The sequence below is a fragment of the Cheilinus undulatus genome, linkage group 11 (genome assembly GCF_018320785.1).
Source record: "Cheilinus undulatus linkage group 11, ASM1832078v1, whole genome shotgun sequence".
NCBI classification, from domain to species: domain Eukaryota; kingdom Metazoa; phylum Chordata; class Actinopteri; order Labriformes; family Labridae; genus Cheilinus; species Cheilinus undulatus.
This window is the reverse complement of record NC_054875.1, coordinates 25,665,905-25,693,784: the sequence shown is the minus strand read 5'-3', so window position 1 is coordinate 25,693,784 and position 27,880 is coordinate 25,665,905. Positions and strand designations below refer to the sequence as shown.

Sequence of the window (27,880 nt, the reverse complement as noted above, 5' to 3'; positions counted from 1 at the left end):
CCTCAGCTGTGGCGCGCGGCGCGTCCGTCTGCGGCCACAGGAAACCAAAGTTTTGCATCCATGTTGTGGGCGAGTATTATCACAGCCTACTTAGAGTGTCTTCCTTCCCTAACTAAACAGGAAACGGAGCGTGCCTGTGGTAGAAGGCTGGAAGAGGGGCAATAAACTTTTATGAGGGCATTAAACTTCTGAGCGCGTTTGTCAGTCAGACAAATTCAGAGATGATCAGACTAAAGACGTCATCAATGGAGTAAAAAACAGAGGATATTTTTCCCTTTTAAATTTCATATTTTTATCCAGTTGAATAAACATAGCCAGTGCTGTGATAGGAGACATGGTGAGAAAGGTGCACACTTTCAAAATAAAACGCCTTAGCTTTTTCATTGATGACATTTTATTGGTTACAATCGACAATTCAGCCACCTATCAATAGTTCTGGGCCTCATTTTAAACCAGGTACAGTGTACAGAAATGGCTTCATTGCACATCACAATATTATCACACACAGTCGCTGAGTTACACACAATGATCTAGATTCACAGGAAGAGGACAGACAACATGGACAGAGATCCACTCAAATATTAGCTCATTGAACACACCACACATCCTAAAGTACTGTTTGAACATATCAGACAGGAAAAAAGAAAGAGAAGTAGTTTATACTGCAGGGAACTGTTTGATTCCAGGGCAGTCAGAAATACTTTGCGCATTCTGAATGATTGACCTTGAAGTTTCCTCACATGATGAGAATGACAAAGAGTGCTCTATCATTCAGCCTCCTCCACTGTTACCATAATTAAAAGATATTATTAGTATTATTGTGCAGCCTCTCAGTGCACTGCAGAGCAGTGCGCCTTGCAGCGTGAAGGAGCCGCAGCTCCCCCTCAGCCTCGTGTCCTCTCCGTGCAGCAAAGTGAGCTTCTCATCGCATGGGCAGCAAATTAATTTAAAAATGTAAACCGATTGATCAAAGTGAGTGATATTCAATACATTAGGTCCCAAACTGCACCAAGTGACACATAATTGGTGATGAAGCACAGAGCGCGGTGTCATGATGTCATTGCTCCTCGCAGTTCATCCGGAGGTCACGCGCCACTCCAGCAGCACTATGGTGCAGCAGCAGCAGAAACGTGGTGCTGACACAATATGTGCTGCACTTGTTCTTCTTTTTTTTTTTTTTTTTTTTTTTTTTTTACTCCTTCACTTTGATCTTTGAGTCCTTCTTCCACTTCATCCGTCTGTTCTGAAACCAGATTTTGATCTGCCTCTCGTTCAGGCACAGGGTGTGCGCGATCTCCACGCGCCTGCGGCGGCTCAGGTAGCGGTTGAAGTGAAACTCTTTCTCCAGCTCCAGAGTCTGGTAGCGGGTGTAGCTGGTCCTGGAGCGCTTACCCTCCGATTCTGAGGGTGTATTAAAATCAGTTAGCCTTCAGAAGCATTAGAGAGATAAATAAATATAGAAATAACGTAATAGAAAATGTTATTGCATTTAAAGATGCTATGTTATCCATAAAGAAGCATTACAGGCGGATTATTTTCATGTATGCCTCTTCTACCCTCATATCTCTTTACATAACCTAATTTAACCTGATATAACTTACTGTGGATGTGAGTAATAAAAATGTACGTCTGTCTCAAAAGGATGGTTAACTAGATTCAATAAATAAACTCGCGGAAGAAGAGTGAAGGCCCTCTAGATCCTTTCAAAATAAAACAAACAAAAAAACAAACAAACAAAAAAACACTAGTGTATAACATTTAAGGAGCTTTAATTTACATGAATATTAGAGGACATCACGCACTGTCTTTGTAAACACTGGTCTCGGCCTGATATCGGCTGTAAGAGGCAAAATAGCCTCGTGGGAGGATAATCAGGCGTGTTAAGTCTGTGCATTAGAAAAGGTCAATTCTAAATATTTTTAAAGATGTGCTCGTGCACATGCATCTTTAAAACAGCAACAGGCCTTCACTACTGGGCTGAAAGATTTCAGACATCCCAGCTGTGCTCCTTCTCCTACATATTTGCATTTGGAGCAGCACAAAACAGAAGTATCTCCTCTCTTTTTTTTGCAGCATATGTGCTCACTGTCCATCTGCAGCCTCAACAGGCAACCAGTGGTTTCTCAAGGCAGAGAGAAGAACACGCCTATTGAAATGTTTTAGAGGTGAAAAGTTCATGATTGGGTCAGGGCAATGGTGTTTCCCAGAGTTCAATTTAAGGCTAAAGCTTCTCCCACACATACAGTGTCATCATGTAAAAACGTGACGCTGGATAAGGCTATAAAAAGAAACAAGGCACAAACTAATTCTTGGAGGGGGATTTGTAAATATTATTTCATAGTTTTATCACAGTTTAGTTCTCTTATCCAATTATAGTACCATAAATCACCCCGCAGATCACCTCTTCACCGTAACAGAGCCGGTTTACGAGCAATGGATGCCTTTGTCATAAAATTTATGACCGCGAGTTTTTATTATTTCCTGCGTTTGGCCTATAAAACTCAAGAGGGGAAAGTGGAACGAGCGACAAGAAGTGTTGCAGCGTAAAGAGTGAATAAGGGAAAGCATCTCAGTCGCACTTTAGGAAAAAGGCAAACTTTACCGTGGCTCATGTGCAGTTTTGTCATCCATGGATAAATCTGTGGCCGCTGCTCACTGTCCTGCCGTTGGCTCACTTTTTGGCTCCTTTTCACCGTCTGCGTCTTCTCCGCGTTTCTCTCGCTCTCCTGGTTCTTGTCGCCGCCGGACTTCGCGCTCCTCCCCGGGTCTCTGTCCGCCTCTTGTCCCAGCAGAGTGCTGCTACCGTAGCCGAGTCCGCCTACGTCGTCCCCGGACGAGCTACTGGAGACCATGGTTATCTGTGGTCCAGGCAGGAGAGGAGTATCCGCACTGCCACGCAGGCTAGTTTTCATCTCCTCCCGTTCAGCAGAGGTCGTGGGGACGGGACAAGTGAATATCCCGCTCACATTAACACCCTCATAGCGGCTGGACGTGCGCCCAGATACATCGAAACTAAACATAGTGTTAGGAGAAGTTGTCTCGCTTGTTTGCCTGAGATTGTAGCTGTCAACATAAGAGCTCATTTTAACTCGTTTCTTTTTAAACTAGAGAGGGCTGCGGGATGGATGCGTCCTTGTTTTTGTTGGTCATTGCTTTTCTTTGTAGCCGCTTTAGGAAAATTCACAGCTGTCTGCTCTAAAAAATAATCCAGGATTTATAGGTGGAGTAGGCTTTGGTATCTTTTTTTAATTCTTGATCCGACGTGCGCTGCCCAAATATGGGGTATTTGTAAGGGATCACGTGCGCATGTTGGCCAGTCATAAATTGGCTTTGATACTCAATGGGGATATTGATGAATAGGAGAAACGTGTCCGGTAAACTTTGAGCTGTTGGTTGTTGAGGACCAGGCAGGGATGTTTAGCGAAAAAAGGGCAGGACAGTAAGACAAGAGCGTCATCTGGTGTCTGGTATGGAGCAGGACGGTCACGAGCGTCCAGAGCTCCTTGACACAGTGCGTGTCCAGCAACTCACACACACGTAATAATATCAGTCATAATAACAATAATAATACCACAATGATGATTATGATAATAATAAAAGTTAAAGTGCCTCCATCTTTACGCATGGACGTAAATTTACGCGTAAAGGCGCAAATAGTCTGTTATAGTAAGAAAGCGACGGGAATGTTATGGTGCCAATCTGAAAATGTGGTAATGGCTCATTCCCGTGCTTCAACAATCAATCAGAAAATTGGAAATTCCATATAAGGGTGAAAATATTGCCTTAAAATCACGCAATCAGCCTGCGTTGTTCCGCTCTTCTATCATTTTGCCATAAAGTTTATGATATCATCCAAATTTGGCCACAAGATTCTCATTTTACGCACAGATCTTTGTGCGTAATTTCATGGACCTGTCTTTAAGCGGTCAGCTCTGATAGTGATTTTGCCTCCAAAAGACACAGGACAAGTCTTAAAGTTTTACAAATATTTTATTCCATGATACACATTTATGACAAACATGACTTTTCCAAACAAAGTGGAGAATTAAAAGTGTACAAATCTATCTCACAAGGGAAGACTATTGTGTCAGTTGGACAAATCAAAAGAAGGGGGCTAAAAGCGCAGTTTTTATGTTATGCAGCGTCTATTATAGCGGCTAAATGCACATAAGTCCCCACAGGGATGACATGTTATACTTTGATTATATACAGGCATTTAAGTTGTGTGTGCGCATGTGTGTGTGGAGTGTATTCAATATCCGTGCAACTTTAATGTTTATGCAGCAGGACACTTTTCCGCGCATTATTCAAGTAGTGGATTATACGGTGATCACATGAAGTGTCCGGTCCTTCCGTGGAATGTGCGTGTACAATACTGAGCTAGGTCTGACCAACACTGTATTCTGAGAGGTGATCAAAGAGTTCACAGAGATGGATGGGGTGTGGGGGATAAATACACAGGTTTTACTGGCATGAGAATAACGTAAAAATTAATACTTTTTTATTTTCACAATACAAGTGTGACATTGCAGTAAAATAAAAAATACATGAGCGCTCCACATGTCACAGGGGCCAAACTGAGGCTGAAATAATTTGGATTTCTGAGGCTCAACACTCCTGTGATCAACATGGGGTTTTAGTGGGAGAGCTGCGGGGTTTAGCCATCATGCAGTGAAGTCGCTCTCAAGTCCATGTAGATATTTTAGGTAGTTATGTTGGGTTTTCTTCTTCTTCTTTTTGAACTATTCTTTCTTCTTGTCCTCTTCCTTCTTTTCCTCCACTGCGCCACTGCGCGCTTCCTCCTCCTGAGAAGCTCCTGTCTGTTCACTTCCAGTCACCGTGGAGGTCAGGTTGCTCTCTTTCTTCCACTTCATGCGCCGGTTCTGAAACCAAATTTTGATCTGGCGCTCCGTTAAACAAAGCGCATTAGCAATTTCGATGCGTCTGCGCCTGGTCAGGTAGCGGTTGAAGTGAAACTCCTTTTCCAGCTCGAGGGTTTGGTAGCGAGAGTAGATCTGGCGTCCTCTGCGCCTGTCTGTCCCGTAGCCCACTCCTGCTGGGATACAAAGTGGAAGTACTAATTTAATCATTTGTAAGCGACATTAAAACAAATAAATCTCTGTCTGTGGTTGACTATTGCTTTGAAGTAGTTGGGAATAAGTTTTACATAATAATCTAAATCCATGCAGAAGTATAAATAAATTTAGCTGAAAGACTATCTCAGAGGGCATCTCTTCTTTATTATCTCAAATCATAAAAGCATCATAATGCATCCTCTTTGCCTCACGCGCCTCTGTATGGCTTCTAAATCTTCCTTAAAATGAAAGCTGTTTGTTTGCACATGCAAAGGCCCATCTACAGGTCGAGGGGATACAGTAATGTTTTATGGGGCCATAAAAAGTAACTTACTCTCTTGGTAAGACATATCGTAAAAGTGGCCCATTTCCTTAATTTATTTGTCGTAGTAAAACTCACCGCTGTGTGAGTTCATGCGCTGCATCCACGGGTAGATCGGGATGTTGCTTTTCTGCTCCTGCGCTCCTGCTCTTCCTTGATCCAAACTGTACTCTTGAGCAATGTGGCTTTGTGTATTGAGTCCCATGTTAGTTTGTCTGCAGCTGGGGAGCACGTCCTTGTCTTGAAGAAACACGTTTGATCCATACTCGTACTGTGCCCTGCCAGAGCCAAAGACGACATTGTCTTGAGGGGAGTAGAAAGGTGCATATATCCGATTCTGGGTCACAGCGGCACCGTACGACGAAAAATGTCTGACTGTGTCATAGGTGGTGGAGTTCAGGGGGACGTTAGGCAAAACATCTTGACCACCGGATAAATGGCACGAGAGCGACGGGTTTGCGAAATAAGAATTCATACCTTGCTTGTAACCCTCTCTCCAAACTCTCCCCACTTCTTTATCGCTCTCTTTTCAATCTCCTTCTCAGTAAATCTCCTTCCCGTCTGTGTCAACCAACCACACCTTTCTCCAAGCTCTTCTTTTTTCTCTCTCCACTTTCTGCCTCTCTAACTGGACGTGGGCTACTTTGAGGATTCAATATTATTAATTTCCAATCTCCGGTTAAGACGCACAAACGCGAGTGTTATAGCCGAGGCTTGGCTCGGTGAGAGACAATATGACAACGTCAGCTGACCGGTCTCCACCAATTGAGAGGCAGGAGTTGAAGAGAAAGTGTAGCTTTTAGCTCAGAGCTTGAACATTAGTGCTAAATGCCGATAAACACGACGTGGAGTTGGAGTGGCACACTGTCTGTGCAGCCTGGATGGATGAGACATTTTTGACGTGAAGTTTTAGAGAATGTGGTGTTTGGAGAGGGAAGTGGGGATGGGAAATGTGGCCAATGTCATTCAGAACAGGGATCATAGTCAAAGCAGGGCGGGATATTTGCATAATATCACGCACGAGCTCAATTTAAGAGAGGTTTTAAAAGGGAGAAATCAAGATATTAGATGTAATGTCATTAATCAGACAGAAAAGCAGAGCCATTTCCTGTGGGTTTGTGTGGTTTTGTGTGAGTGATTGCACGTGAATGTGTGTGAATGTATGTGTGTTTAAGTAAAGAAAAAAATCTGTTCAAATTCCCCCTCACTACTGCAGATATTTCCTACATCATCTCTATGCTGGCATGCCACAGGAAGCAGCACTTTTGTATATAAACTAAAATTGAAATTAGTCGTTTTGTGTTTGTTTATCTCGCCTAGTTTCCAACATATTCTTAATTATTCCATTGTGTATGAATTATCCGGCGTGTGAGCATTTTCCATGCTTTTGCAGTAAACTGGGGGAGGGTGTGGGTGGTTAAGAATGCCTTTATGGTCTCTCTTCTGTGAGGGCAATAAAACAAGTGACGTTCCCCAGCTCACCAACAACTATCTCTGCAGCAGCAGAGCCCTGCAACACAAGCACATGAAAGCTCTGCACACCAAACAGCAAAGGAGAAGTCATGACTTCACTCTAGCCAACAAGAGGAAAAGAGCGTCTATAAGACCATTCCAACTCTATCAGACAGTCCAATCAGTTATGCGCCTGTCCAACATGTCAGACGGAGTCCTCCACGGGCCAGCTGAGCCCGGTGTTCACTATGAGCTGCTAGTCTCAGGTACAGTCCCTTAAACTCACCGCTACAAAAGAAAATAGGAGGCTTGGATTTTACGCACAGAAGTTAGAGCTGTTTGATGCGTCTTTAAAAAAAAAAAAAAAAAAGCTTTTACGCGCGCATGCTGACTATTTTTCTAGCCATGTCCTGATTATTCGTCGACATTCCTCTAACACACAGAGGGAAGAGGAACTGATAATTATCCCTGGAGAAAATTACGGGTTTGGAAATGACTTTAGAGGTGTTCTACAAAAGTCTTAAAATGTCCAGAGCGTGTCTGGACCGTGCGTAAAAGTCTAGATTATTTTAGAAAACAAAGCAGTTTACCACAACCTGAGCCAAATGGCGCAAAATTATTAAGTTACATTTTTGCAATTGTAAAAGGTAAATTTTTAAACCCATAAATGTTAAAATTCAACTTTTAAATCCATCGAAATTAAAAGTAAAAGTTCACAGTTTCACTTATAACAATATAACTCGGATTATCTTGGCTTTTCACAACAAGCCATAACAGATACCAATAAAACAATCAATACAGGTATTAAAAATGTCTGTTCAAACGCAGCCACAGCTGCCAACTGGTCTGACTCATTGATTTCCTCAGTAGGGTGAATACTTGCACACTAAACGTGCAACACTGTTTTGTGTGTTGTTTGGGATCCCGAATAGCCCATAAAAGAGACAAGAACAAAGAGGAGGAAGTAGCTGGTGCAATAAAAGTTTCCCCTCACCTTATTCGTGGCCATATGTGACATCCGCGGAGCACAGATTTGGGGCAAATAAAGCGCAAAAGTTGGAGGACGTGATATCCCTCATCTGTAATGTCAGTGGATTATTTTTAATCCTTGTTTTATTATTTTAAAAATCAGATGATATTTTGGGGCAGTAAAGTGTGGGGGAAAGGGAGAAAAAAATCTCACTACACATAAGTCACTATATTTTCAGGATTATTTTGAATTAAAAAAAAACAAACAAACAAACAAAAAAAAAAAACAGAAAAATACGGCAATAAATGGAGAAGTAATCTGTTTGGTATTCGCCTTCCTTTTTCTGATTTTGTCATGCGCCAAAAACAACACGCCTGCAAGCTTTGTTTCAAAAAACCTACTGTCGTGCAGCCCTTTTTATAATTTGCATTTTTACAGTTTTAATATTCACACAAATTTTCAGGGGTTTAGCTTTAACTCCAATGATTTTAAACTTTTTTTGAATTTCAAAAATGCACATACCCCCTCAATTGTTCTTCACAGCCTCCTGGAGAAGAAAATAAAGCACGCTGCTCTATAAAGTTTGGGTTGTAAATAAAAGGCTGAACACTAAAGCCAATGTGTGGACTGGAGGAGCAGGAATGCAGCAGAGCTCGAGCCAGTGTGCAGAATTAGAAAGGTCATTCGTCCCTCGTGTTTTAGTGTTTTATTGCGGCCCGTGAGGCAAATCACATTCACGGCTTCTGCCGTTTGGTGCACGAGCTTTGGAAGGAAATTATGACATCGAGGAAGGAAGAACCAGGAAGGAATGTCATACATTATTAACAGGATCATGGTACTTAGTACTGACCATGGATATTATTAATAAGCGTCAATTATTAATTAATGTGCATGCTCTTAATTTGTACTTTTCTGGTTGATTCACAGAGCAGATAAAGATAATGCCAAATATATGATATTACATAACAAATTTCATTCCATTATTGTTATTTGAAGGCGTTTTTAGTTGAAGCACTTTAATGTTGAATTTTAACTTTTAATGGCTCTCGCACAGAAGGCCTAACTTTCCCAGTTCGCCCCCGTGCAGCAAAGCGAGGCCCGTCCACGTGCACGCTTCTGTTACGCACTCCTTTAGATCTCCATTAATACCCAAAATCACAACATCGCTCAGTATTAGTTGTATGGGAGCTGTAAAATTTCTACATTATCAGCCATGATTAAAAACACAGCAAGGGAGGAGAAGTGTGCTGAGCCTCTGATGCCTTTTTTCCTCTCCCCCGCTCCTAACCTGACTAATAAGGAGTAATTCACATACTAACAATGTAAAGCCCTCTATAAGCACTTTACCATCGCTGGCTGGCCCAATTAATGTCCGGAAGTGTTCGACTTTATGCTCGTTAAGCACTCAGGAAGCTGTTGGCCAATGAGCGCATGTTGATCCACACATCATAAATTATGACCATTAGTAGGCAAAATTTTGAGCCCTGTCGGGATTCGTAAGTGAGGTTCTAAATGTGGTGATGCGGACAGATTCATGACTGCATGGAGCTTTATGCCAGACTATCTGTGCTTTTAAAACACTGCAGGGCAAAACAATAGACTGTGTTCTCCCCCTCTTATTTTAAACTAAGATTTACCTCACAGCACAAATGGATCGCATTAAACAGACTCTCTCTGTCTCTCTCTTCTCTCTCCACAGACGCAGCAGCAGACAGGACGTTTCATAAGGGAAAAGCAAACAACATGTCTGACAGTAGGTTATAAGACTTTAAAGGCTTTCACAGAGAGGTTGAGACAATATTTTTGAAGCTGGAGACACGTACATACACACACTTTTAAACTTTTGGAAGAGCACAAAAGATTTTTGTCGCAAGGCAGGCCATAATAAAACACAGAAGGAGCAGAGCTTTGAAAAACAAGCAGCTTTTAACTTCACAGGCACACAACAAGCAAACTGCTGTCTGAGTCACACACACGGTGGTATTTATGATGCCTTTGGAAACTTCTTCAATAGGCAAACTAAGTTCAGGGTGCAAAGTTTCTGCAGTATTTCCTTATGTATGTATGCTGATTCTATTCATTATATTTAACATCTTGGTCATACAGTTGCTGTAAACAAATATGCTTGTATACGTGCGTAAATGCGCATTTTGCGCATGCAGAGTTGTGTTTCAGCCACATATAGTGTGCTTGAATGTCTAGAAACTAGTCTTGATTTGACCAGTAAGTTATTTTTATTTGTTTTTGTTGCTGGCACTCAGATATTGAGGGTGTCCAATCAAGATTTGTCAGTCTTGTTAAATTTATTTTACGCACTGCTCTGGTTTTTGAGGATATGATGATAAAATGAAAACAAGTGATGTTACTTGCTCATGGATTAAATAAAATGTCGTCCCAACACTCACAGTGTCGTCAGTGATTATGTCAACAGGCAGCACGTCATAATAAATCACTGCATCACAAACAACCAAACAGATCCAAAAGCTCTCCAAGCTGACAACAACAACAACACAAATTTGACAGTCGGAAACACTCCTCTGTGTCAGCTCGTGCAGCAGTGTATCAGCCAGGTCAGCTGACATCCGCAGTGGACCTCCGCCGAAAGGCAGCAGCCATAAACAACAAGCCTCAACACCCGCCCACTTCCACATGTAACACCAGCGATCGCTAGGGGGCACTGCTGGGGATTCACACTGCATGTTAGAGAGCACATATTGAAGCTTATGTGTGTCGTATGTAGTGAAAGAGGGTGTGAATCTGTGCGTAAGCGTGTGCGTAAAAATTGCAAATGTTATCAAAGCTCTTGGCACACACTGGATAATATAACAAGCGACGACAAGTATGGAGAGCAGGAATAATTAGAGCACATCAGAGAGCTTTGAGTATAATTTGTCACTGCCTGGGCAGAGGGGCCTGTGAGTGATGACAAAGTTTACTATCAGTGGCCGATTTATCACAACACGCTGGCATGGCAGGATGAAAATGCTCTGCTAATGTAGGCTGAGGCAGCCACTACAAACACGCAGGTGTATGACTGGCAGGTATTACAGTGGTCAGCCAGGCTACAGGTCAGGTCACGGCTGCACAAAATACATGCACACTCTCTACATCATTCATCATTCCAGCTCCAACGTTCACGAGCCAAACACAGCATAAGAACACTGAGAAATAGTGAAAGAGGTATGTGTAATCTTACCTTTAGCTGGCTCTCCGTAGGTGCAGCCTCGCGCAGCAGCTGTATGGATAATATCAACAAAGCGCACATCTCCCGTGCTCCTCTCAGCATCACATCCCGACGTTGAGGGGCGTCTGTGCGCCAGGAAAGTCTTTTCTAGCAGCCTTTCTCGATCTCTTTCCTTTTCTCCCAGGCGCGCTTTTATTGCCTCCGGGAGGGATAATCGCAGGCAGCAGCGGCTGGTAGAGGCGGCGACTGTCTCCCGAAGATCCCTCTGTCAGGAAGTCGGAGATCGGATGAATGTCACACGAAGCAGCAGTGCCACAAAATCACCGTGCAGTGTTTTTAATATCAGAGTAAAAAGGAGGAAAAAGAGCTTTCTACGCCCCAGCGTTATTCTGCTGCTGATACAAGGGAAGGACCAGAGAATAGACAACAGCATAAAGTTCATGTTCATAGAGCGTGTGCCACGTGGCTCGCTGCAGCCAATCGCAGATAGGATTCAGTCGTAAACTTTTATTACTCAGCTGTAAATTTCTCCCTTTAACAACCAGGAATGTTTGCACCCATCTTTCTCCCGTTGCTTTTTTTTCGATTGCACAAAACTAAAAATGGCCACATGATATGAGGCGCGAGGCTGAAATTTCTCCCATATGTCACAAATGAGACGTGCATACGTCAGATAGAAATGACAGTTCCCCTTGTGGACAGGCTGTATGCCATGATGGACCAGGAGCCAACGGGAAATGAAAGTGTGAGAGGAAGAGAGAGAGAGAGAGGGACGGAAAGGAGGGAAAGAGACAGAGAGGCACGGCATCTAATTAAACCTCAATTAGACTAAACTGTAATTCCATATTAGGACCTCTTTCTGTCAGACTGACTCTCAGGTTGGATTGCATGACTGTGAGCAGATGGCACGACTCACTGTACACACCAAACATCAACTGGATGCTCTGGATAAAAGCGTATTAAGAAAATAAGGGGGAAAGAGAAAATTGGTCACAAGGTATTTTCATTTTTAACTTGGAAAGCAGGAAAGATGCAGCTTGAAATCGCATACAACACAGCAGCCAAACAACCTTAATATAAGGAATGAACAAACTGTTAGAAACTTGAAATTTGATCTACAAGGATGAAAATTACGCATTGAAATTACGCACTCAAATTACGCACAGTAGTTGCACATGTTCAAAAGAGGTTTCAGCTGAGGCTAGAAAGTACCGTCCTCAGCTTCAACAGTCTGTTTAAAAATCACATCAAAGTTTATGACATAAATGAACTAAACAGAAAGAAGAATTTCAGATCAGAACCACAAAAAGACAAGTTTATAAAAGCCTCTTACGCAGCCTTTAGCTCCTAAATCCCCCTACACCGGGGCCTCTCGCCTTAGAAATATTAAATTGTGACATGCGGTCCCAGTTATGAATAAATCTAATATCCTAGAGTCAAATAATAAATAAGCCTGGCTTACATACTTGTCTGAGATGTGCATGTTGTCCTTGCAGGCCGTGATCTCCACACTGAGCCACAGCGCACACAGACAAAAGAGGCAGAGGCATCCCAGCCTTGCCTTTACACCGCCAATAAACTTTACAGCAGGTACACTAAACTTTATTGGGAATGTCAACGCTGTGGTAAAAGTACACACTCACAATGGGCACATCCGTGCTGTAGAATGGCTGTGACTTAGGGGACACATCCGGAATTTTCTAAAGCCACACACAAGGGAGTGTGTGAAAAGGATGCGCTTTGACGTGGTAAACAGATTCATTCAGAAACAGATTAAAAGCACATGTAGGCACCGAGTGGCTTGAATCAGAGAATCAGGGGTTTAGATTTTGATAATAATAATAATAATAGTAATAAAAAGCAGCTTGCCACAAATTAGTATTCTTTTTAAATTTTGATGCATTTTAATTTGAGCAGGAGTCTTTTCGATTTAATTAGTTTGGGAAAATTACGCAGCTGATACCAGGCAAACAGGATTCATACAGTTATGCTACTGATATTGTCTATGCTTGAACCAAAAAACAAAACTAAAAAAACAAAAAACAAACAAACAAAAAAAAAAAACACAGAAATAACAAGATAATAATACATTTAAATTAAAAAGAGTAGCTGTGTTTCTTTTAAATAGAGCTCGATCTCCTTTAGACGATTATTTTCAAAATAAAAGATTCAATTTTCAGAGCTAAAAAATATTTTTTTGTCTCGGGCAGCCTAGTAAAAAGATTTTAAAAAAATAACATTCCTTAGAAGAGAAAACAGCCACACCTTACTTCACGCTAAACTATTTGCATCCACATTGTCTCTTAAACACATCGAATGGATGAGTTCACCTTATTCAAATAGTCTTAAACTGTAATGATACAAAAACAGAGAAGTCACTACACCATGTAGATTTGAATAATTTAGCCACATAGAGCTGAAACAGCTACAGAGAGACAGCAGTGCGCACTATTGCGCATTATTTCAGGGTTTTAAATATGCGCTAGCGCTGGAAAAATAAAGAGAAATGAGGAAATTAACGAGTCTGCGTTCGCCCTTCAAAATAAAAACACATCCTGTGTTCAGTGAAACTGTGTGATCACAAAAAAGGAGGCGAAGAGTTCAGGATTCATATTAATAAAATCGAACATCCTAGTCCGTCAGATGCAGCCCCACTCCAAGTGGCCTGTTTGTTTGTTTTGCTCCACACTGCTGTTTTTATTCCACTACAATATTCCTCACAGTTTCTTGACTGTATTTCTTCAACATTAAAATTTGTCAGGATGATATGAAACACTCAATATTACCTGCACGTGGCCTATTTGGTTCTTTCCGGAAGGTTTGCCACCAAGTTTGATACAAGAGCGCACAGTATAAAGCATTCCTCATTCTTTCATGATCATTATTATTTTATTTAGTCTGTCTATTAAGATGACGCCAGATGTTTTCTTCATCTGAAACAGCCATCATTCATCCAAGATTCATTAAGAGAAGCCTCGTGTCCTCCCTGAAGAGAGGAAGTTTCTTATTAAGAGGATGAATCAAACACGACGCAGGGCTTTGGAGAGTGCGCACGCTGTGAGAGGGAATTCTCCAACTTTCCTTAAAAGGTAAAAGGATACATCTGCAAACGCATGCGTGGCGTTTTTTAATGCCACGAGCTGAAAAGTTTTAAATAGGAAAACTTTAGTTAAAGGCTTCTTAATAGGCTTTAATTGTCTCTGCCATCCTGGTGAATATTTGAGCTGGAATTAAAGCAAGATGAAAAATAAGAGTGTTCATTTTGAGTCATTTCTTATTTGAATTATTGTTGTGTGAAATTAGTTCTGGAAAGTCTGGCTCATATTTAGACAAAAGTTTGAATTAGCATAGAGATAAACAAGAGCACAATAATGCATTGTTTTTCACTTCAAACCTGTATGCGAGCCATTTTTATGAGTGAGGGGGGAGAAAATGAGAGGGGGGTAATTTCAGAGGCTGCAATAACAATAAAAAACAGAAATGATTGTGAGCCATCTTGTTTATTTGTGATTTTACATCAACAATGGCGGGGACACACAATTCCGTCTTTCACAGGAGAAAACACCAGGAAACGAGCATATTGTTAACATCAATATATAACAAGACGTACATAAAGATTATATTCAGTGCAAAAACAACTACGCTATATCACCAGCACATCAAAATAAAAGTCCCTTACTTTAAAACTCGTTGTAATTGTAGCAGGTATTATCATACACAGTACATGTGCGTTATAGGCAGTTTTAGTTGTTGGGGAAATATAGCTTGCGTTTAAATCAGAGCGATGCCACAAGTGAGGAATAAAAAAGAAAAGGCAAGGCTCTGAGTTTAGGTAGTGCCGTGGTTACAATCTCAACATTTGAGCTAATTGTCTTCCAAAGACGCACAAATTGTCTTCAACAAGTGTATACTGTATATCGGCTTAAACGCTACATACATAACTTAATCATATAAGGTTGATATAATAGAACACTTTTCAAATTAAAACCATATGAAATCTCTATATTCAGAAATCTCTATTGCAATTCCCCCAGGTTTTAGGTAGCATCAAAGGATTTCAAACGATTGCATTTCCCTGGTTAATCCTAGAAATAAAAACATGTCTGAGGAGCTAATGGCTATATCTTTGTCTATCTTTGCCATCCACATGAAAACGAGTAAAATAGTAACATTGATAATTAGAATAATAAAAATTGTGGTTTCTACATGGTCTGGTACAGCCATGTATTTGCTGCGATGATGTTTGAACACATACTACTAAGTTATAGGCCTACATTTCGCTTACAAATGACGTCCATGTTTCTTTTAAATGTAGGCTGTTAATCTATTTACAACACAGGGCGGCGTCTGTCGTGTTTGGCTATTCTCTCTGAAAGAAGTATTCAAAGCAAATTTGTAATAATAAAAAAAAATCAGCTAAGCCATTTTCCGTCTAACATGCGCTTTAATTTAACCCCTTTATTTTGAAAGGGCGCCTGTTTTATGAAAGGAAATCTGCGTGTGCAGAAATATCCAAATGGGAGCATGTTAGGAGAATGTGGGAGAATTTTGTCTATTAATGACAGAGATAGTGAGGGACTCCTGTCCCCTCTTGACAAAATGAAAGGGTGGTCATAAAGTTGACGCTCTCAGCCTCCTTGTGACTTCTTCCTCTGTTTATGGGACCTCTCCTTTTTTTCAGCCATATAACCATAAAAAGGACCATAAAATCACTCCTTGCTCTCTTCTTCTTTCTCTTCCGCTTCTTTCTCCTCGGCCTCTTCCCCTTCACCGTCCTCGTTGCCCTCTTCCTCGGCCTCGGCTTCAGCCTCCCCTCTCTGACCCGGAAACTTGTCTTTGTTGTTCTCTTTTTTCCACTTCATCCTCCTGTTCTGAAACCAGATCTTCACCTGGCGCTCGGTGAGGCTCAGGGCGTGGGACACCTCGATTCTCCTTTTACGCGTGAGGTAAGGGTTGAAGAGGAACTCCTTCTCCAGCTCCAGAGTTTGGTAGCGGCTGTAGGTTTGCCTCCCGTTCCGTCTTCCTGGGGCTTGGAGGGGAATAAAATCCAGAGGTTAGATGAGCTGACCACAGACCCCCATAAAAAGAATCATTCAGAGGAGTCATAATTAATGTTTCATTTACTTTCGCCTCTCCTTCAGCATGAATACTAATCATTCAGCTAAATTTTCAAATTAAACTCCACTCATAGAGCCTTTATTTTAACTGATTACTGCATTTAAACTGAAACAGGCTGCCAGTTTGCACGCATGTGCAAAAATAATTCAAATAAAAATACTTTTCATTGTCTGATCTAGCTCTCTGCAGGATCTAAGCTATATGACACGTCTTTTATTTTGGTAAGTATAAATGAAAATGTGTATTTAAAATAAAAAAAAGCATACTTCATATATGCATATCATTTTATTTAAGGAAGTCCACATTATTGCACTGAAGTAAATTCCTGTACAGAAAAATCAATCAGACTGGCATCTTTGTAGACATTTGTCTAGGCCCTATACAAACCAGGTGGAGATTTTACGCACAAGTGACACGCACACAGGAGGGAAAAATAGAGGTTAAAGTGTAAGAAAAGACAGTGATGGGATAAAGCTGCACTGTAACAACAGATGGGGCCAATATCTCTCAGAGCTTACACCTGTGTGGAGTTTTAGTGGCCTGATAGCTGAAACAGAATGATCCATGAATGGAGGAGAGGTCATAACAACATAAAGCCGTTATTATTACGGCTATAGAAGTATGGAGGCCTTAAGGGTCAAGTTACCCCCTAATAAACCCTCCTAAACTTTGATTCTGTATCACCAGGTCGTGTTATGTTGGAGCTAACACTCCTGTCACTCTGCATGCTACTATAGTGTGTATGTCTATGTGTGTGCCTGAATGTGTGGCACCTACATATTTTTAACTGTGACTTATTCATCTTTCCCCCAAGTGCGGTTAGAGTTTGTGAAATATCTTATGTCAACGATAATTGACTTCAAAGAGCTGGTGTCATGCGCTGTGATCTGTAATAGTGCGTTTAAAGGCACTTTAAGGAAGCAGCAGCTCAGCCCTGTATGAACATGTGCTGCAGAGACAACAGCCTGCACTACAGGTTCTTATGTGCCCCATCATGTTCACTCACTTATTTCGTTTTATAGTTAACACACTCACGCGCACACTCCTTAATGGTGAGTAATATTAAAAAAAACAAATGCGAACACAAGGGTAGGCACACGTGCACAAACACACGCACAGAGCAAGACAGAAAGAATAGGAAATAATGGTTTGTTTCTGACCGTGGGGTCTCATCCAAGGAAACATAAGACTGGGAGAGGAGTTTTGATTTAAGTGGCCTTGTCCTTCTCCGGGGTTAGAGCTGCTCGACGATTTACAGTCTGGGTATTGCGCTAGGCTTGCGTCTTGCTGGGTACCATAAAGCGTTTGCCTCGGAAGGGCTTCATATCCATAAAATTTCGTCGCGTCTCCGTGGCACGCCAACGCGCAGGGGTTTTGCTGGTATCCGGGGTTGGAGATCCCCGTGGTCCCGTGGTGGAAAAAGTCCTGCACATGATGGGACGGGTGCTGAAAGCCCGGTGCGGCTGCTCCGGGTCCGTACACCAGCGTGTGGCTGCGGGCGACGCTTTGTGGAAACCTGCAGTCGTAGTAAGTTGGCTCCAGTGACTCGCCGCCTTTGTACTTAGAAAAAAGAGGGTTAACAAAATAAGAGCTCATGTTTGGTTAGCATCAAGCAGACAGGGCTCTCTCGCGGCAGAATATCTCCTTTAGGATGATGGCAGCCTTTTGTTTAGGGTCCCAACTCGCACAGCGCGCACAGGCAGACAAACCGGAACTAGGAGAAACGCTGCCCCTTTGGACAATCTACGGCAGCTCACTCTCTCTGAGTCGTTCCTCTCATCGGGTTTCTCTCGCAGTCGTGAGTGGGGTTTGTTTTTTTTTCATACAGGCTCAAACCCGGCTCATGGCATGCATGTGCGTTTAGCTTTAAGCTTAAGGTGGCTTGGTCGACCGGCACAGTCACAGACGCTTTTCTTTCTTTTTCCTTTTTTTAAAGCTTCCCACCCAACCCACCAGCACCCCCACCACCACAGTCACCCCCCTCTCACCCTCCGCTCCCCCACCCCTTCATCTTTCTACGAGCGGTCAGACGTGGGCCCTACGTATATTTCCACCTTGAGAGGAGCCGCACTAATCATAAGCAACAACCTAAGAGGCTTTAAATATGATCCATGTTGTGTTTATCACGAGAGCTTTGTTACAGGCTGATCAATGGGCATGTCAGAGAAAGATTCACATGAAAAGAAAAGAACACGTCAAGTATCCACACTCTATTCTCAGTTTGTAGTGCACCTTGTTATTTTTGCATTAATGAGTTGATTTTTTCCCCTCTTTTTTTTAGCAGATGACGCCAACATGAGCTGTGTTCGCCCTCACAGTCCTCTATAAAGGTTACACTCTAATTTCTGAAAATAGTTGACCTTTTATGAGCTCCAGGAGGTCAACATGGCATCCAGGAAGTTCATGAGAACCAAAATGTTACACATGACAACACTACATATGCAGGAGCATGTGGATATTGGAGTAAAATCAGAATTAGACTCTGCTGCTGAAAGCCAGTACAGGACCAGAGCGTCACACTTGCACCACGCGCAGTAAAACACCGACACACGCAAATATAAACACGACCTGTGAATACTAGGTGCCGCTTACTGACCCCGTAAAACCGACGAGGATACGCAGTAAATCTCCCACGTGGAGGAGTTCATAAAATTTTACATTGGATGTTTAGCTACAATGAGCGCGCGCACGGTCCCCTTCTCCATGCTCATATGGGCTCTCTCTCCAAATATGCCCGCGTGCCTTTTTTTTCTGTGGCTACTGCCGTTTGATTCACATCATCGTAAAATATGAAAGGCGCACTGCGCGAATTTATAGACCTTTACTCTCCATAAATATGCAGATTGACAATCATTGATGCACAATTCTCAGGACTTTGAGCTGCTGATGTCCAACAAACATTTGAATTATCACATTGATTCTCTCCTTTTATCATTATTATTATTATTATTATTATTATACGTGTGTATTATGTGTATTATTTTGCTGCTGTCCTGTCGATACTACAATTTGTTGTATTTATACTGCTTGTACAGCTGTTATACATCTGTTATTTATAAATTAAAATATTGATTTTTTTTCCTGGTAATTTACTGTTGGTGTTTTGTGTCTTTTTAAATATTTTGTGAGTAAATCTTTAAAGATTTACACCATGAAAAAAAAAAACAATCCTGAACTATATACAGTCACAGAGCCAAAATACACAGTGCCGTAAAAGCACATATAATGCTGAAAACGGTGCCTTCCAAAAACATGAGACCTTTTCATGCGTAAATCGTCCATTTTAAAAAGGTAAACAACAGATATTAGATCATGCTGAAACACCTAAAATACGGTCAAAGGATTTGATAAATCCAAATAAATTACTAAAGACAGCTTAATATAAAACACTGAAGAAAATAAAATCAAAGCCTGAAAATAAAACCTAAATTTCAAGTAGAAAATATAAAAACTGTCTTGTTGTACACACACAGTGTGCCAGACACAACAACCTTCTCTCTGCATTCCTCTGCTCTGTTTTGTGGCCGATTACACCAAATGCAGCGGGTGACCATATCTGTCATTTTGTCATCGATAGGTTACTCTTCATTTTGCAGCCAAGCCACAGAGCTGTAAAAAAGTGCCCTCAACACACAGATCCTGCTCAAAACATGGACCAACAGCGTCATCTAGTGTTGAAATAAGCCCATAAACCTGAAGGAATCCACCAATCAGAGGAGACTTTGATGCGAGACTGAGAGAATCTCCACATTTGTCCAAAGCTTGTGCCAGTCTTTGTCTTTAAATAAAGCTGATTTAAAGCAGACTGAACGTGCACCTTTGTGCCTTTTGTCTAATCTATGTCAAAATAAGATGGAAAAGTTGTTTTTAGATTTTATTTTTCCGTCCTTGGCGCTACCCACTCATGTAAGAGATATCAACACTCATGCACGTTTATTTATGCACAATAACTATCGACTTTTTCCATCTAACTGTAGGCTAATAGCCCACTCATGTGATGAAGTGCAGGGGGCTGCGGCTGGCCCATCAGGCAACAGTCCCCTCACCGGTGCGCATGACTCTCCTTTGAACGCGTCCAGCAGCAGCAGCGTCCATTAAAACCATAAAGTAATTTAGCCCAGACGTCTAGCCAGTCAGTCGAGTTTGCTTTGTTGGTCTGCATTTGAGACAAACAGCCGAGCTCCAACAGGGGCTGTAAAACTGGCATTTTTGTCCGGGGAGAGCGGAAATACACTGGATTGGGCTTTGAAATTACAGCATCCTGTCTGTATTGTTTGCCACCACAAAAAGGCAATTTAGGCCGAGCCGAGGAAACAAATGCGAGACATGGGAAATTGTCTCTCACTCGAAACTCAGATGTTCAAATTAAGTCGCACATTTTCTGATCCCCTTAGGGCCTAGAGAACGTCTTAGGCTATAAAATTAACAATCCACGTTTATTAAAGAGGTAATTAATTTAGAAAAAATACTGAAGCAGTATTTATTCTCTAAAAACAAACACCATCTTTAAAAGGAGAAAACATGTTGAGATAGTTTTGAATCGTTCAATATTTTATCCAGAGTATTGAGCGATAAAATAATTTCTACGAATTTATCACAGTTGTTAAAGTTTCTTTCAACATGTTGCTCTGTATAACTTAATTGTAGAACAGAAAAAAGCAAACCAGTATAACCGGAAGTTAGGAAAACATAAAAGTGTAGTTTTTTACGCAAAAGATGTAGTTATTGCGCCTTTTTTGCCTTATAATAGAGACATTACGCGCGTGTTTATTTCCCTTGCACACACCTGCATCCTTTAGTAAATGCATAATTTTAACAGCACGTGGCTCAGATTTTTTTAAAGACTAATAAAGACACACGTTTAAATAATTGCACAGAGAAATTAAAACAATGTCCTGCACAGACAACGTGAAGTTTTGGAGCTCGCCATTATCTGCATCTCGTTTAGGCCTTAGCTGTACCTAAAGGAATGCTCGCTGGTCAAAACATAACGAGGGTGAATAGCTGAGGTTAAATTATTTTAAATACACCCATCTGTTTGTATCACGTAGTTTGGATTGATTTGGTAACCCCGCACTCCTGCGGTTTTCAAATCAAGGACATAGTTTGGTTGAAACTGACATAGCTCGTGTTTGTTTGGCCCTGCGCAGCCATGAACTCATGCCTGAAATGCGTAAAGACGCAAACACGATCAATGAACACAGGATGCAAACACTTAGTGATTATGTTCATATTTATATCTACAGTCTATAGTTAAACTCGCTACAATCAAAAAAGAAGAAATGCACAAATACAGCAACAACTATCACAAAAAAAAAATACAAGACAGGCGAGTCCGAGCGCAGATGTTCTGGTTCTGTACAAAATACTACACCTGCACAACAGCGTACAAAGGAAATTAAAACATTCACATCATAAATTATGGTTTTGTGAAATTCAAAAGAATTCAAGTATCATCTTTCTTCAGACAGTTTCAAAGTGTCCAAACTGCAACGTGTATAACTGCTTTAACAAATAAAGAAGAAAAGAAAACATGGAGTTTTTTCCAAGTGAAAGAATGTAATTATCTTCTAGAAGATTTTCTCTTTCTCTATAACACCCCAAAAAATGTGCTCTGGAAATCAACTAAACAGTCTCAGAGTTAGAAGGTTAATACAAAAATCCAACGAATGGATAAATATGAAGATAAGGAGGGATATCTGTGCTGTCCATGTGACTTAGTGGTTATTAGTGTTGGTTTTCTCTCTGCAGCAGTCCCATTTTGATTATTATTGTTCTTTGCTGTCGCTCTTTTCTTTGTTCATTTTCTTCATCTTCATTCGCCGGTTCTGAAACCAGATTTTGACCTGCCTCTCCGTCAGATTCAGGACCCTCGCGACCTCGAACCGACGGTCTCTCGTTAGGTACATATTGAACAAAAACTCCTTTTCCAGTTCCAGAGTCTGGTACTTTGTGTAAGGACAGCGCTTCTTCCTAGTGGATCGGGCGTGTATCCAATTTGCAACAGGGTTATCTGCAAAAAGAAAACAGCAATATTAAAGAAATAAGGGCAGCAGATTTGGGCACATCCCATTTAACTGTCTATAATTACTGAGGATCTGAATGCGTAAAAAATCAAATATGAAAACATAATTAGACGAGCCTTTATTTTTAAAGCCACAACCCTTAGAAGGATGATTCTCAGCCGTAGACTATCCAACTCTACACTGATTTGCCTCCTTGTCCCCTTAACTTGTGAATAACACCGTCGTAAAATACTCAATGCGCTTATTCACTTTATTGGCCCATAAAATGGCCCGTGGTTCAAGCCTTTACAGGTCCGTGGTGAAAGTCCTCGAGTATGTCCCTGCATTCCTCAAGTTGGCTGCAAGAGTCATGTGAATTTGTTTTGGACTCAGAGATGAGGAGGAAATTATAATCTGGAGCTATATGCACACTATCTACTCATTATGGCATGGCTAAATCACGTGTTTTATAGCTGGGGGATCAAATGAGTCAAAATGTGGCTTTTCTTCAGTAATGGGCCTGCACAGAAAAGGAAACAGGACATAAGTCGGCTTATAAGACCTTCATGTGTCGTATAAAGACATGAGGTCAAAACATGGTCGTAAAATGCATCATGGCGCATTCAGTGGTAAATATTTATTCAGGTTTTTGACAGTTAAAGAGAAAACTTTGTAACATCAGTCCAAATTCAACGTCCTCCTGTAGCTTTGAGTCCATGTTTATAACCCTGTCTGCTTTTATAGCCCCAATATTAGCCTGGTAGCGTTTGTCTTTTATAGTTCCTTAAGCTTTCCCCCTAGCAGAGGCTATGCGTATCTGAGCTGAAAGAGGGGGTTAAAGTCTATATAATTACACTTTATATGCAGAGCGTTAAAATGCCTCTAAACCGGTTTTACACAATCCCAATCCCAAACAGCCACCCGGTTGTAAAAGGAGCTTGAACTTACTCGGATCTAGCTCCGGCTTCTCGTCTTTATGTTTCCCTGAAGCCAGCAGCTCCGACTCGGGAGAGGGGACATTCTGCTGCGTCTTGTCCCGCATGTCAGTGGAGGAACAGTACAGATAATCCGTGTAGGTCCGTCCTCCGGAGCCAAGGCACTCTCCGGCTCTGTGCTCCTGGAAGGCGTCGGGCTTGAGCCCATAATGCCTGCTGTTCCCCGGGTAGCCGTGGAAAGGCACCGCGCCTGATATCGGCTCCAGCCATGAGCGCATGTACCTCGAGTCTGTGCCTAAGTGAGGTTGATGACTGTATGGATGGTAAACCACTGAAGACTGGGAGTGGACGGGGGCCCAGGAGGTGGAGAAGACGGGAGGCTTGGGTGCGAAGCTGCAGGAAGGATAGTCGGCGCACTCCGGTACTAGAGACGGAGGACGAGGGCCGGCTGGGTGCGAACCGGGTGCCGAGAAGCGAGTTGCAGCAAGGACATCCTCGTTTTCATGGCTGATCAAGGAGTCCACATAATAATTAGTTATGGGACCCGTGGTCGACATGTCGAAGCCTCCCCGACTCTTTTACATGCATCCGATTATTATATGGAGTGTATGTGTACTTTTTTATCTACCCATAGAACAATCAAGGCAGGTAATTATTTCTCAACGCTTCCTCGCCTGCTATTGGCTGCCTCGCTGACACGTGATTATATTTACCCCCACAAAAATTGTACAGTGGATCAATGCGCCGCTTATCCTGGGATACCAATGAACATAAATGGGATTAAAGAATGAACTCTTTTGCTTTTTTTCATGGACATGCCAGAGGTAACGTCAACCACACGCTTCCTTAAAAAGAAAATACGCATCTTTGGCGCAGCTGTGGACCTTTGTAGGCGCAGTGCAGCCCTGCGCACATCACGTCTAAAACCGAGAGAGGAACTATTTGATGGTGTAATTAATCTCTGTCTGGCAAAACCTACCGTAGCCCCAGTCATTGCTGTGGATAGTGTTACAGCATTAAAGTGTTTATTGGATTGTTGACGCTTCTTATCTTTAGCAAACCAGCAACAAATATGATGAATGAAGGTTTTGTAACTTCTTTTGCAATGTCTTTTTTTATGTCTAAAGAGAGAGGAGGAAGCTGTCATTGTAGCTGCAGAAAGACGAGATGGAGGATTAAAAACACAGGATGAAGGATACAGCAGCATTAAGTTTGCACAGTTTTAACGAGCGATCAACAGAGCAAATATCTCCTAAATGGGATCTGTGGAGATAGGAGAGGAGGGGATTCAAATACTTGACAAGCAGCCCACTACAGCGGGATATATTCGGCTAGTGACCGTTCATGTTTTTATGCCCATCAATAAATTTTAACGAGGACCATTTGATTGTTCATAAACGTGTCGTTAATAAGGCTGCATCCGAGTTCTCCGCTCAACATAAAACCCAAGCAGCGCTGAATACAAGAGAAATAATTCCTGTCAGAGAGAAAGAGAGAGGCCGAGGACAGGAGAGTCCAAGCAGAGGAGGTAAAAAGGTTCGTTAGAAGGCTAAATACATGGAAGCCTTCATAACAGGGATAATGTTACTGCTGGAGCTAATGGCACGAGTTTCACTCTGTTATATGGTGGAGCTTGACTGGCAAATAACACTACTCTTATACAGGAATAACACCACTGTAGGACGAAGAAAAGGGTAACCAAAGAAGCCCGTAATGTCACATGGTGCACATATTACACTAATTAGGACATAAATATTGAACGTTTACGCACAGGTGCAAAAAAGGTTGAGATATATGCCAAAGTGTGTAAAGTGTGTATTTTAATAACTGACAGTGCAGGAGGATCTTTGGACGTGTTTTAGGAAACTTTGCTCTTGCGCGTTGCTGTGATTAGATTGAATCTTGTGCGTAATCATGTGCCACACAATTTTTTTGGAGAGTGTGACTTGCAGGCTTTTAAAATACCTCCTGTGCGCAATTTCTCTTAAAGTTAGCTTGTTACTTTAGATCAATGATTTGTGAAATAAACGTAATAAATGTAATTCATCCTAAAATATAAAAAGTGTATTCTCTAGTCTCTTTGTGCCAAAGTTACATGATAGTTGTAATCCAAATTACGCACGGATACACTGCTCGTCACGCAAAACACAAAATGACAGTTTACGCATAAAAAAATGAAAATAAAACCTACAGAATAATTCAAATAATAACGTGCTAATTGCTTCAATTACGTCTACGCGGGCATAAAATGTTGGCTTTGTCATCGCCATGCGCCAATGATCCAAAGACATCAGCACTTAGCTTCATATTCCACTTTGGTCTAATTAAATTCACACAGTTGGAAACTATTAGCCACAGCACTCTAATATTTCAACCTCAAAACTTCAACTATATACAAAACGCGCATATGAAGTGCCATGTTTGTCATGGCTGCTGAGTTCAGATTCAACCATGAAATTTAAAAGGCCAGACGCCAGACCTTAACCCAGATAGTGCCAAACGGTATCCTGGTGTGTGTTTGAGTGTGTATCCTGGTGTGTGTGTGTGTGTGGTGTGGGGGTGGGGGGGCAAGTGTGTGCTGAGTCAAACAGTTCCCCCCATGTTTAAGGAAATAAAAGTCGTTTAGTAAATGTAGCAGATCTTAAATGTGATAGTTTGAAATGTGTGTTTCTTGTGCAGGTTGAAGGTCTGAGCCCGTTTATTCTGCTGCTGCCATTAAAAGTGAATGAAAAAGTGCTCAGGGAGACTTTATTACCGTAACATATGGCCATATAAATACATGATGTAGCTTCTATCTCTGTCAACAAGTACCCAGTAAAGAACCATTAATGTTTTGGTGTGCGCGTGAACCCTTGTGTTTACTTATATACGTGTTTTAACGAGAGCGTGAGCATGACAGTGTGATTCTTGCGGGTGTGTCCATCAATTAGAAGTGTGTATCTTTTAATATGATATCAAATTCCTATTGTTTGCCTATGCTTGCTGTACTCTAATTAAAGTGATGGTATCATTTAAAGTTTCTTTTGTGATTTTGTGTTTTTAATTTCAACTGAGGATGCAACAAAGTCATCTCTGATCGCATGGCCGGAGAGGAAGGCAACCTTTACCTTCATACTGTAATATTTAGTTTTTCCCCCTTCCTTGTTATTTCAAGTAGACACAGCCATCAAAGGATGGTGAAAGAAAATAGTGATAGTTTGTTTTGAGTTTAATGAAGGCATATTACTGTGTAAATACAATATCCAATAATTAATATTTAAAAAGCAGCAGCTTATGCATAAAAATCAGAGTCAAAGCCGTCGTGTGGATTCTCTCTGTTCGTCCACAGAAACTTTTTTTTACATTTATACCCAAAACGCCAATATTTTAAAGCCCGTAAAACATGTGCATCTCTTTCAGTCCGATTATATGAAGGGTGTTTGTTTGTTGCCATGCCAGCACGTCTCATGGATAACCAGGAAATATCCCTTCATAACGACCGATGACTAGTGATGATGATAAATAAGACTGGAGCCGATGCCATCAGTCTTTGTGGCTCTGGCATTTCTCTTGTCTGGCTTTTACACGATTAACTGTTCCATTCTAAAAAGCAAAGGCGCTGTGGAAAAACAACGGCTACTTGTGTACGCTGACGCATGAAGCCGGCCTGCAGGCTAACGTCCGCGTGTTCCCATCTGAAGTGTTGTTTTTGTTTTAGATTTAAGCCATTAAAGAGCAGCCTTCAGCCGTCATATTTCAAAAGTACGATCTTAGAACGATATAATAAGTGTGGCACAGACTGGGTGTACCACTGTGCTGTCACTATTATTGATAAAGATATGGCCTATGGACGCACACTGATACCTACATACCACTGTCATTAGAAGGACTATAAGAGTCAATTCAGAAATATAAGTACCGTGTAAAAAACATGATTTAATCCAAGAAAAAAGTCAATCTTCAGAAAGGGTGCACACTCCAGAATGTTGGATTGACAGGTTGCACGTGCGTCTTGACGTGTATCCTGGTTATATTAAAGCATTGATAATAGAAGGCTGATAGTCAAGCTAAAATAATCTCCTGTGCATGTTCAGATAAATACAGTCCGTCTTCACTGTCAAGGAAGTCTTTGACTTGTTTATTTATATTTCCATCAACACACCCCGGGCGCGTCAGATACAGGTTGGATCAGTAACAAACGTCAGCCATGCGTCCTTACGCAACTTTATTTAACACGCGCATTGTGATATTTAGAGGCTTCTGCGTAATGACAGCGTCAAAGTAGATGAATTCCAGTTTGTGAATTAAATCCATTCTCTATATAAAACGGTCAAACTGGTGGTCAATCCGGGAAGGTTTATTAACATAACATGCGTGCAGAACAGAACACACCACTTCAATAAGTACTGCGATAAGGCTGCCATAAAAGGCCAAACATTTCTGGAATACAAAATGGAGTTTATTCTAGTGTCCCGAGGTACTCGCGCCATTCTGAGAGTTGAAATCCGTAATTCTTAATTCCAAGCTTCTTTGGAAATATTTTCCTCACCGACAACAATTTTAAAAAGTTTCCATTCGGTCAAAATACTCTCTGGGACCTGCTGACCAATTAAGATATCTCAAGGCGTCGAGGCCTGACGCTGTGGTTTAATCTACAGTTTATACCCTTGTCATACCGAAAATAAGATCAGTTCTTTTAATCTGAAGAATTAAGACAATAATCTTAAAAATAAAGATAAAAAAAAACTTGATTTTTGGGAAATCTGTTTTCTTAACGCCGTCAATGCGTAAACAGGTCAACTCAAAAATAAATAATGAGTGCGAACAGAACTATTCTCAG

At 41.4% G+C, this 27,880-nt stretch overlaps 4 protein-coding genes across 5 annotated transcripts; all 4 read right to left on the bottom strand.

Moving 5' to 3' along the window:
* Positions 1 to 403: 403 nt before the first annotated feature.
* On the bottom strand, positions 404 to 3,227 carry hoxc5a (homeobox C5a). The gene is made up of 2 exons (XM_041800155.1): positions 2,603 to 3,227; positions 404 to 1,401 (listed from the first exon to the last, which is right to left on the bottom strand). The coding sequence occupies exons 1-2, from the start codon at positions 3,081 to 3,083 to the stop codon at positions 1,193 to 1,195; spliced, it is 690 nt and encodes a 229-aa protein (XP_041656089.1). The 5' UTR covers positions 3,084 to 3,227; the 3' UTR covers positions 404 to 1,192.
* A 774-nt stretch (positions 3,228 to 4,001) lies between these two features.
* On the bottom strand, positions 4,002 to 6,078 carry hoxc6a (homeobox C6a). 2 transcript variants are annotated; one of them, XM_041800153.1, is made up of 2 exons: positions 5,476 to 6,078; positions 4,002 to 5,056 (listed from the first exon to the last, which is right to left on the bottom strand). In XM_041800153.1, the coding sequence occupies exons 1-2, from the start codon at positions 5,870 to 5,872 to the stop codon at positions 4,743 to 4,745; spliced, it is 711 nt and encodes a 236-aa protein (XP_041656087.1). In that variant the 5' UTR covers positions 5,873 to 6,078; the 3' UTR covers positions 4,002 to 4,742. The 2 variants fall into 2 exon arrangements, with proteins under 2 accessions (XP_041656087.1, XP_041656088.1); XM_041800154.1 differs by having other exon boundaries at positions 4,002 to 5,053.
* An 8,409-nt stretch (positions 6,079 to 14,487) lies between these two features.
* Positions 14,488 to 18,030, bottom strand: hoxc8a (homeobox C8a). Its single transcript, XM_041800152.1, has 2 exons — positions 17,282 to 18,030; positions 14,488 to 16,032 (listed from the first exon to the last, which is right to left on the bottom strand). The coding sequence occupies exons 1-2, from the start codon at positions 17,715 to 17,717 to the stop codon at positions 15,713 to 15,715; spliced, it is 756 nt and encodes a 251-aa protein (XP_041656086.1). The 5' UTR covers positions 17,718 to 18,030; the 3' UTR covers positions 14,488 to 15,712.
* Positions 18,031 to 21,379: 3,349 nt separating this feature from the next.
* On the bottom strand, positions 21,380 to 23,710 carry hoxc9a (homeobox C9a). The gene is made up of 2 exons (XM_041800150.1): positions 23,075 to 23,710; positions 21,380 to 22,134 (listed from the first exon to the last, which is right to left on the bottom strand). Exons 1-2 carry the CDS (start codon positions 23,616 to 23,618, stop codon positions 21,890 to 21,892), a joined length of 789 nt encoding a protein of 262 aa, XP_041656084.1. The 5' UTR covers positions 23,619 to 23,710; the 3' UTR covers positions 21,380 to 21,889.
* Between the last annotated feature and the right edge of the window lie 4,170 nt (positions 23,711 to 27,880).